The sequence below is a fragment of the Triticum urartu genome, chromosome 6A, assembly GCF_056163025.1.
Source record: "Triticum urartu cultivar PI428250 chromosome 6A, HENAU_Tu73, whole genome shotgun sequence".
Classification (NCBI taxonomy): Eukaryota; Viridiplantae; Streptophyta; class Magnoliopsida; order Poales; family Poaceae; genus Triticum; species Triticum urartu.
This window is the reverse complement of record NC_141878.1, coordinates 576036081-576046709: the sequence shown is the minus strand read 5'-3', so window position 1 is coordinate 576046709 and position 10629 is coordinate 576036081. Positions and strand designations below refer to the sequence as shown.

At 41.3% G+C, this 10629-nt stretch overlaps 1 protein-coding gene across 1 annotated transcript; it reads left to right on the top strand.

Annotated features, from left to right (window-relative positions):
* Window positions 1-212: 212 nt before the first annotated feature.
* LOC147966543 (AP-1 complex subunit gamma-2-like) lies at window positions 213-9828 on the top strand. The gene is made up of 20 exons (XM_087528947.1): window positions 213-492; window positions 608-910; window positions 1008-1149; window positions 1550-1723; window positions 2304-2483; window positions 3761-3915; window positions 4210-4300; window positions 4991-5154; window positions 5240-5294; window positions 5934-6056; window positions 6168-6263; window positions 6784-6911; window positions 7373-7477; window positions 7658-7944; window positions 8080-8172; window positions 8257-8352; window positions 8438-8512; window positions 8590-8762; window positions 8904-9008; window positions 9453-9828. Exons 1-20 carry the CDS (start codon window positions 455-457, stop codon window positions 9546-9548), a joined length of 2679 nt encoding a protein of 892 aa, XP_087385073.1. The 5' UTR covers window positions 213-454; the 3' UTR covers window positions 9549-9828.
* Window positions 9829-10629: the final 801 nt, after the last annotated feature.

Genomic DNA, 10629 nt, shown 5'->3' with positions numbered 1-10629 from the left:
CTTGCGGTTTCGTCGAACGGTTCATTCAAACACCGTAGATGCGATGTTTCCAAGATATCTACACGCACGGGGAGTAGCATCGGATGGTATGGTCGCACGGCATGGGGGCGTGGGAACCGGCTGACTGCGAATTTCACCGAACCTTACGTTTGAGCTTCCAATTTGGCATATTTTATCCAAACGGGACTAACGTTTGGAAATACGGAAGAACTCGGGGGGCAATTCGCAGTTGTTCCCACCACCGTCGCCACCATTTCCCCTCCTCCAGATCCACCCTCCGTCCTCCTCCACCTCCCCGCTGCCAGCGTGCTTCCTCCCCGCCCCAACCACCCCGGCAGCCAGATCCCGCGAGCTCCCACCCCCACGCCCCTCCCGTGCGCGCGCTCGCGCGCGCCCTCCCCGAGATCCCAAGCTGGATACCGTCGAGAAGATCGTGGAGGACTTCGCCTCGGACATGGCCCTCAACCCCTTCTCCTCCGGCACCCGCCTCCGGTGAGCCCCGAACCCCGGAATTCCCTCCCGATCCGCCGCGGCAATGCCGCGAATCGCGCCTGCCTGCCTGCTTGCTTGCTCTGACCAACCGAGCTTCCTCCCTTCCTACCTGCAGGGACATGATACGGGCGATACGCGCGAGCAAGACGGCGGCGGAGGAGCGGGCGGTGGTGCGGCGGGAGTGCGCGGCGATACGGGCGGCGATCAGCGGGGACGGGCAGGACCTGCGGCACCGCAACATGGCCAAGCTCATGTTCATCCACATGCTCGGCTACCCGACCCACTTCGGCCAGATGGAGTGCCTCAAGCTCATCGCCGCCGTCGGCTACCCGGAGAAGCGGATCGGCTACCTCGGCCTCATGCTGCTCCTCGACGAGCGCCAGGAGGTCCTCATGCTCGTCACCAACTCGCTCAAGCAGTAGGGCTCTCCCCCACCCCACCCCCTGTCTCCCTGCTGCTGCTGCAGAGTGTTTGCTTTCGTAATTGAGTAATGCTAGTGCTTGATTTGGGGGCAGGGATCTCAACCACTCGAACCAGTTCATCGTGGGGCTCGCGCTGTGCGCGCTCGGGAACATCTGCTCCGCCGAGATGGCCCGGGATCTGGCGCCTGAAGTGGAGAGGCTGATGCGAAGCAGGGATGCTAATACAAAGAAGAAGGTGCTTATCTTTGTACTGCAATTCAGTTTGTAGTCAGTGAATCCACTCATCAGTAGAGCTAGAGCATGTCCAAAATACACATCTTCCTGAGGAATTGTCGGTATGTCAAGGTTTAGGATAAATGTGCGACCTAGGTTGCTTAAGAAACTGCACATTACTATGCAAGTCATTCACTATGGATTGTCATATACACAAATAGATCCTGGTGCTTTGTTCTGCAACAAAATGGGTGCATCTTGGCCCATCATTATTTTTGATAATATTTTTAATTTTTTTACTTGGCAGTTATCATTTTTGCTTCACACTTCTACACCACTGGCACAATACTTTCTTGGGTTCTCTTTGAAATCATGAGTTGTATGGAGGTATTATTCATGATATTCTTGTCTCTGTTTATTAGGCTGCTTTGTGCTCTGTAAGGATTGTAAGAAAAGTCCCGGATTTGGCGGAAAACTTCATGGGTCTCGCTGTATCATTACTGAAGGAAAAACACCATGGGGTTTTGATATCTGCAGTTCAGCTCTGCACTGAGTTGTGTAAAGCCAGCAAAGATGCACTGGAGTACCTGAGAAAGGTAATGGCATTTTTTTATGTTACACCTGAGGTCTGTTTTGACAATAAATGGATTACGACAATGATCGATAATTATATTTATAGTTGTAGCCCATCATGTGTTAATGTAACATCTCAACTATTTATGATAGTGAAGTTTATTGGTAGAAAGTTTTACACTTTGTAGCTTTCAAGAATCCAAGCTGCAATGTTTCATAATAGAAAATATTCTTTGACCTGCAGTCTACATCTTATGTTTCAAATTACTCTAATTGATTCCATATATTATCTCCCAAGATCATCAATGCATCAAATCATATTTTGTTTTTTACTCTCTCCGTCCCAAAATAAGTGTCTCAACTTTATACTCCCTCCGTCTCAAAATAAGTGTCTCAAGCTTAGTACAACTTTGTACTAGAGTTAGTACAAAGTTGAGACACTTATTTTGGGACGGAGGGAGTACTAACTTTAGCACAAAGTTGTACTAAACTTGAGACACTTATTTTGGGGCGGAGGGAGTAGCATTTAACTGAGTACTTTACAAGTTTTAAATGACATTACCTGACACACGACCTATCCTCTAACTCAATATTTCATTGCAGAACTGCATCGAAGGTCTGGTCCGAATACTTAGAGATGTCTCCAATAGTTCATATGCTCCTGAGTATGATGTTGCTGGCATTTCGGATCCTTTCTTGCATATCCGGGTTCTTAAACTTATGCGTATGTTGGGTCAAGGTGACGCAGATTGCAGTGACTATATGAATGATATTCTCGCTCAGGTGATTGCTTAATACCTGTCGTCTTTGGTTTTGCATGCACATGCACAATACTGTCATTTATTGTTGTCCGTGCAAAGCATGATGATTTGATCAATTCCTATTGCTTGATTTATTTTTTAGTTCTAGTTTTATCTGGTTCCTTAATCTGTATTGGCAATGGTTAACTATGTATTCTTTTTAAGATGATATGCAACATCAGTAAGTTAAGTGATCTTAGGAAACCGAGCTACAATGTGGGGAAACATATATTTTAACTGTTCAAATCACAATAGTGGAAAGCGTCAGACAACAATATCTGCTTGAAAGTGCAATAATAAATCATGACAATTGGCAAAGTCTTGAGAGAGTAAAGAGAAGCAGATTGAGGCTCCGTTGAAAAAGGCGATGCCTAGGTGGCGCTTAGTCACGCTTAGGTGCTAGGCAACGGCCAAACGCCTTGCCTAGGGCATAAGCAGTAGTCTAGGTAGGGCAAGCAAGAAATTGTCCATTCCAGCAAGAAATCATACCATATTGCACTTGCAGGACAAATGAGCCATATTCCAATGGTAGCAGCTGGTAGTTTACTCATTTACATGTTATAATTAGTGGCATACACATATAATACCCAAAATACATCCCTGGTAGTAAAAAATGTACGGCTGCCTAGGCTGCGCCTACGACGCTTAAGTATCGCCTAGATGAGGAAAGAAACTGCACACGCCAAACCAAATTGTTCTAAATTAAAACACACTGACAAGCTTAGAACACAGTCATGAACTTCTAGACTCGAGCAACTTAGCAGCGTGAGATGAAAGAAAAACCTTGCTGAACTTTATTGTTACATCACACAAGTAATTGAACCCAGCAACTCGAAACCCAATGGGAGCACGTAATACATGGCTCAAGAACCAAGCTAACAATCCTACAACAAATCTGCAGTGAATTCTGACATATCTCTTGTTGACCTTCTTCCAGTCAGGGGATAGGCTTATAATATTGTAATGTTATGCAACACCGTGAGCTCAGTTTTGCTCTTTTTTTGGTCTGAAGAACAATTTTTGCATACTTAATCCATTACTCATGTAGTTCACGTTGTGTTAATTACTGACTTGCTTTATACTGTTCTTCCTTTGGTTCCAGCTTAGGGTAGTGCTGCATGTGTGTTGAATTAGAAGACCCATGAAAGATTAATTTTTCCTCCCTATTTACTGAAAATTTACCACAATGTGCATTTCTTTTGGTAATCGGCACTTGTTTGCATTTTACATTGGAAAAATAACCGTGGTATTTTTTTCCAGGTCGCAACAAAAACTGAGTCAAACAAGAATGCTGGAAATGCCATCTTATATGAATGTGTTGAGACTATAATGGGTATTGAAGCTACTAGCGGTCTACGTGTCCTGGCTATTAATATTCTGGGTAGATTCTTGTCAAACCGCGATAACAATATAAGGTTAATTTTCTATTTATTTTGATCTTGATTGCTTTTTTTTTCTGTAAAATAAGGTGTCTGTGAAGACTTCTACTCGTTTACCTTTTTCTTTTACCTGCTAGTTGTAATAGGGAAGTACATTGAACTTGCAGCTTTAGTTTATAACTGTAGCTTCAGCTATAATTGTTTTCTTGTGATGATACATCAAACAATTGTGTCTCTATTTTTTCTCCAAACAATTATATCAACAAAAATGTTTATCATCTGTTCCGTTCTGGGGTAAAATTTTCACTGTTCATCTATTTTTTCTTTCAGATATGTTGCTCTGAACATACTTATGAGGGCCATTACAGTAGATTCACAAGCCGTACAGAGGCACAGGGTGACAATATTGGAGTGTGTAAAGGTAACAGTACGTATAACCCTGTCTGATATGCTGAGTATTTGTCTTCTACTGGGGTTTGGGGACCAATGTATGTTCAGTATCAGAATAAGGGCTCTCTCAGTTAATTTCTCAGCCTCCGAAGGCCCACACTTGTGAAAAATTCAATATGTTAGTACAGTCCTCCCAGAAAAAAGAGAGAAAAATATGCCTTAACTTTTCTTTATCTTCTATGATGTTTGTATTTCTCTCATCATCATCTCTCTTTCTCTCTCTCTCTCTCTCCTGAATTTTGTGAATCAAAACATGTCCCTATACAAGAATAGCCAGAAATGCTAGGTTATTCCTTTACTACGAGTCTGCTTGTGTTGTAAATACCTTTCCCCAATGCTTTGCATATTTAGTCTAACTTCTTATCATGAATTCATATTTCCCTGCTCCCTTGGAATAGATAGCTTCCTACTTGCTAAAGCTTGATTCATTTTGTCTGGGCCTTTGGGGGCATAGTCATGTTTGGATATTGCTGCTCTTTCAGAGCAATATTTAACTCACGGTTTTACACTACACTGATATATAAGTAACTCAAACATTTCTGTACAGTAATTCAGTGTTGCAATCTTTCAGGCTGTAATTAACATTTCCATTTATTAATTCTGGAACCTTAGTTCTGCTATTTTGGCTTGTAACATTTTCAATCACCTGTGCACTTTTCAGGACGCCGATGCCTCCATTCGCAAAAGGGCCCTGGATCTTGTTTATTTGTTGGTCAATGATACAAATGTAGAGCCTCTGACCAAAGAGCTCGTCGACTACTTACAAGTAGCTGATCCAGACTTCAAAGAGGATCTCACAGCCAAGATATGCTCCATAGCTGAAAAGTTGGTATTTCTCTCTCTCTTTTTTTTGGGGGGGGGGGGGTCCTTATGATGTATGGCACGCTTAACAAGGTTGCATCTCTAATAGGTTTTCTCAAGAAAAGTTATGGTATCTTGATCAGATGTTCAAGGTTTTATCCCTGGTAAGTACCAAAATAAAAGTGGATCTATCTTGTATCTGAAAGGTTTGCAGTCCAGAACATACTGGTATTAGCAATTCAGCTTCTTTGTTACGATCTTGTTGGAGCTAGTAGGAAGACTTCTCATTGTTGCTTTCTCGATCTGTTTTATGGGGAAGTCTGTGCACATAGTACACACCGGAACTAGCAAGTGAGGGTATCACAGACTATCACTATCATTGACCACCATTGACAATACTGCATGAGAATATCAAGGTTGCAGAGAGAATTTGATTTTGCAGGCTACTGTTGGTACCTGTTAGTTAAGTGGTTTGATTTTGGTTTTGCGGGCTAGATTGCGAAACTGTTGGTTAAGTAGTTTGAAATAGTTGGCCGACAAAGATTTTACTAGAATCATCAAGCATGTGTTGTTTTGTTCACAATCATTAGAAATCTAAGAAAAGCCTAGCCATCTGGGAAATAAAATGTCTAATAATGGCTATTGGAAATGTACGTATTCATGTTGATACTATTGAATGCATATGAATGCTTGCACCTACAAATGGAACAACACATACCTCCAGTTCTGCAGGTTAAATGTTCCTCAATGACCAATAGATAAAAACAAATTCGAATTCATGTTGCACTTTTATCGATTAACAGGCTGGAGATCATGTGAAAGATGATGTGTGGCATGCCCTTATTGTTGTAATAAGCAATGCGTCTGAACTTCAAGGATACTCAGTGAGATCATTATACACGGCTTTACAAGCATACAGTGAACAGGTATGGATTTAGTTTTTATTCTTCATAATGTATGCCATTCCATTCCATCCTTCTTAATATCTCAGTCTATCTGACGTGTAACCTTTTTGACATTACATATTTACACTACAGGGAAGTTTACTGAGAGTAGCTGTTTGGTGCATTGGTGAATATGGTGAAATGCTAGTGAACAATGTTGGCATGCTTGAAGCTGAGGGACCAATCACGGTGAGTGCACACTCTTGTAGGCCATGCTATTCTTGATGTTCTGAACTACCTAGACAGCTTCTAGCTCAATTTTAAGTTTCACCTACTCCAATAGCTGGCACATATATGTCACAAGATTTTCATTCCCCATTATTGTTTCCATTCTCCTTTCTGCTTTCATGAACTATCTTTCAATGATTCCTGGTAGTATTTCTCGGCAAAAAATTTCATTTAATTATTTGGTGTTTAGTTCAAGAGAATCTTATAGTATGAGTAAATTCCATTGTGGGTAAAAACAGCTTGTGAGGTGGATGCAACTATGTACGGAACTTTACAATGGTTTGTTTCGGTCACAAAGCTTGATTAGCGGGCTCAAAGGCCAGTTGTGCTAATAATGCTTAGTCAGCATCCAACGGTGAAGTGTTCTGGTCGTGGGCTCTCAGTCCCATGAACTTTTGCAAGGCTAATATTCCATTTGGTAGTATTATTTTTTCTATGGTATTGTTGCCAGACATCATGCCAAGCACATCAACCTGTGCAGGTAACAGAATCTGATGCTGTGGATGCTGTTGAGCTAGGTCTTAACCGTTACTCTGCAGATGTGACAACTAGGTCTATGTGTCTAGTTGCACTTTTGAAGCTCTCCTCACGGTTTCCATCTATGTCGGAGTAAGATATCTTTCAACTTGACCTAGTACTGTAGTTGCATAACTTCTAAAAACATACTAGCTCAAAGCTGCAATTTTTTTTTAATAAGGAACCATTTGAATTTGTTCTTTTGGTTCTCCTGTATCCATAATATTTCCAGTAATTTCTGAATACTGCAAAACTATGTAATGCTGTATTGATGTCTACCCTATGGTAGTCATATGGTGTATTTGGTACATGTTTTTCTCATCTTTTTGTACATACTACTGCCATTGTGTATTTGTTTATAATTTTCTCATCTTTTTGGCATCTCTGCAAACTTACCTTCTGTACAAATTCACATCTTTTAGATGCTTGCCGTGGTACCAGGTTGTAACCTGGAAATGCTTTAGCATGTTAATGTAGATAGCGTTAACTACTACCAACTGCTTCTTGCATTATATTACTGTTATGTTAAATCGTATGATTTAACTTTTTAACAGGAGGATAAAACAAATAGTTGCCCAGAATAAAGAGAATATGGTGCTTGAACTACAGCAAAGATCAATTGAATTCGGTTCCATTATACAAAGACATCAGTCTATCAGGTGGGTTACAGAACTTCTAAATATTACTCCCTCCGTCCCATAATATAAGAGCGTTTTTGACACTACATTTGTGTCAAAAACGCTCTTATATAATGGGACGGAGGGAGTACTGCATAAACTTTCTCTTTTATCCTGGTACTTATGAATGGTATTAACCTTAGAGAAATGTGGTATGTGCAGGTCATGTTTGCTTGAACGTATGCCTGTACTGGATGAAGCTACTTATCTTGTGAAGAGGGCTAGTGCTACACAAGCAACTATTCCAGCATATAAGCCTGCAGCAGTCACTCCTGGAGGCCTTAAGCTTCCTAATGGTGTAGCAAAACCTGCTGCAGCTCCATTAGTTGATTTGCTTGATTTAAGTTCTGACGATGCACCAGTCACTTCCGCTGCTTCTGCTACTACAGCACCTAGTGATTTTCTACAAGACCTTTTGGGAATTGGTGGGACAAATTTATCAACTGCAGGTATTTTGTTTTGCATTTCCATTATTGTTCTCATGGACGTGCCTTGTTATTTTGCTTCTCACTTGACGTAAATGGAGCTAGATGGTACTTCATATCCTCACCATAGACATACTAAGTTCCTTTCGTTTTGTTCAGGAGCACCTTCATCTGCAAGCACAGATATTCTAATGGATCTTCTATCCATGGGATCGTCTCCATCACAGAATGGTCTGCCAGCTCCAGCCCAAGGTAAAAGTAACTCTAATCGTAACAATGACCTTATTTTCTGTTTTTGTAGCCATTACTGATCTGTCTAACACTTCTGTATAACAGAGAAAAAACCTGTTTCTGCTGCACCTCAAGTTGGTTCTCTTGTACCTGAACCTATGGATCTACTCGGCAGTTTGTCATCAAGTGCATCTATTTCTGGTTAGTTTTGTTCATGCTAACAGTACCAGTTGCTTCCTCTGTATCTGTTTATCGCCAGTGCCAAATTGTAACACTTGTGCCTCAGGAACTAAATCCACTATTGCTGCACCTCAAGCTGTGGATCTGCTTGACGGTTTGTCACCAAGTACATCCGTTTCTGGTAAGTTTAGTTTTAGAGTTTTGAAAGGAAGAACTGGCCTTGATATGTCAATGTTACTAAAAATTCTATTTGAGCAGGACTTGAAGATACTCGCCCGTCAATAACGGCTTTCCAGAGTGCAACTTTGAAGATCACCTTTGATATCAGAAAACAGCCTGGAAAGCCACAAGAGGCTACCATCCATGCCACTTTTACAAATTTGACATCTAGCAATTATACAGATTTCATTTTTCAGGCAGCTGTTCCAAAGGTAACATCATGTTCCCTTGGGTCAAGGAAATATAGCCTAAAATTGTGGTGCATTCTTGTTTCTTTGTTTTATTGACTAAAGGCTGAAATATTTTCTTATACTGATGGAATGTTCCTTATGCTTTCCAAAATGATACCACAGTTCATTCAATTGCGACTGGATCCAGCTAGCGGTAACATTGTTCCAGCTAACAGGAAGGGTTCAGTCACACAAGGTTTCAGTGTCACGAATAATCAGCATGGGCAGGTTTGATTTGCATCCTTCACTTTGGGTTCATCTTCCTGACTAGATTGAATTGCATTCCACATTGGGAATTTACGCTCCGTTTACAGCTGAGACTATCCTATAATGCATAGTGCATCATTTCCATTTATGTGCCAGTTAACAGCATGACAGCATGTACATAGCAGGCTGAGAAGTGAATTGTCTGTAGAGTTCGATAGTGCTATTATAAGAAGAGAGTCGATTATTCCATCAGTTATCAGAGACTAGACTCTAGATTGCCTATCATGTCGTCATACTATGGTAGCACCTGGATAAATAACCTTTTGATACATGAACACGGTTCTTGAAATGCCATGATTACGGAATGAGTTTATTTGGTTTCTCTTTGATGTTTTGTACTTATCGTTTCTGCCCTGCTGCGATGGCTGATTTATCTTCGTCACCTCTGTTATGATTTTGGTGCAGAAACCGCTTGCAATGCGTATCCGGATGTCTTACAAAGTGAACGGCGAGGACAGGTTGGAACAAGGCCAAGTCAGCAATTTTCCACCTGGAGTATAGTGCCATTTGTGTGTAACCTATGTTTTGTTGTGATAGTTATGTTCATTTCATGTGTTCGGGGCAGAGGGGAGATTCTTATCTCTTGTTATACTTTTTCGGCTCCTGTTCCCCATTTGAGGGCACTTAAACAGATAGTCTGGCTTGCCCATCATTGTCTCAATATATAGTGTATAGTAGTTACAGCAGTGTAAAATATTTGGAATCATCATAATGTATTTTCATGCATGTGTATTTCACATTCAAAGATAATCAAAATTATTCGGCCTGCCCTTTTGAGTTATTTTGGAAAGGTCCCTTTGAGTTATTAAACAATAGATGGAAATACATGCTGCAATCATAGTTGTCGGGGAATTTCCATAGTTATATTAGGTAAATCATGATGGAAATCAAAATCTATTAAGACCCAGACACTTATTTTGGATCGGAGGGAGTATCAACTAAGAAACTATTACTCCTGCAGTTAGGAAAAAATGGAGTACCATAGAGTCCAACACAATTAGACAATATATATGTTCATCACAAACCATAAGCATATTTATAGAAATCAGATGATCGAGTAGCCAAAAGAGAAAAAGTCATGGGAATGATATCTTTGTGTAGTGCATGGTGCTTGAATCTTAATGAAATTATTGGTGTTGTAACCGCCTCCTCTCCCCAAATCACCATTTTCCTACAAATTCTCTAATTCGAGCCCCCATTTTAAATCGCCATAGACCCTTTGGTGCCTCTTGGTGTCTCCACTTTATCCATTATCAGACAAATGATCTTCTCCAATTCGACCTCACATTTCAAAATTGCCATGGATCCTTTGGTTTTGATGTGTGTCTCCACTTCATCCGCTATCGGAAGATGGATTGGCTCTCCACGGTCTAACACGACTGCTTCTTGGTGTGCCTCCTCCGTCAGCTCATCCACACACTCAACCGCTTCCTTCCGCCTGATACGGACCTAAAGGCACCAGCGTCACCACCGACACGTCCCGTGTTTCTCGCCTTCATCATGCACAACATTGTTTACCGTGCTCGCTGGCAACAACTTCAACATAATGGACTGCATACATAGTTTTCTCCTCCCCGTCGTC

Excerpts from the sequence above, each read along its gene's own strand:
- LOC147966543 (XM_087528947.1), top strand. The coding sequence starts at position 455 with ATGGCCCTCAACCCCTTCTCCTCCGGCACCCGCCTCCG. Across the intron at positions 8,173-8,256 it reads TCTGCCAGCTCCAGCCCAAG|AGAAAAAACCTGTTTCTGCT; the intron begins GTAAAAGTAACT and ends TCTGTATAACAG. Across the intron at positions 9,009-9,452 it reads CGAATAATCAGCATGGGCAG|AAACCGCTTGCAATGCGTAT; the intron begins GTTTGATTTGCA and ends ATTTTGGTGCAG.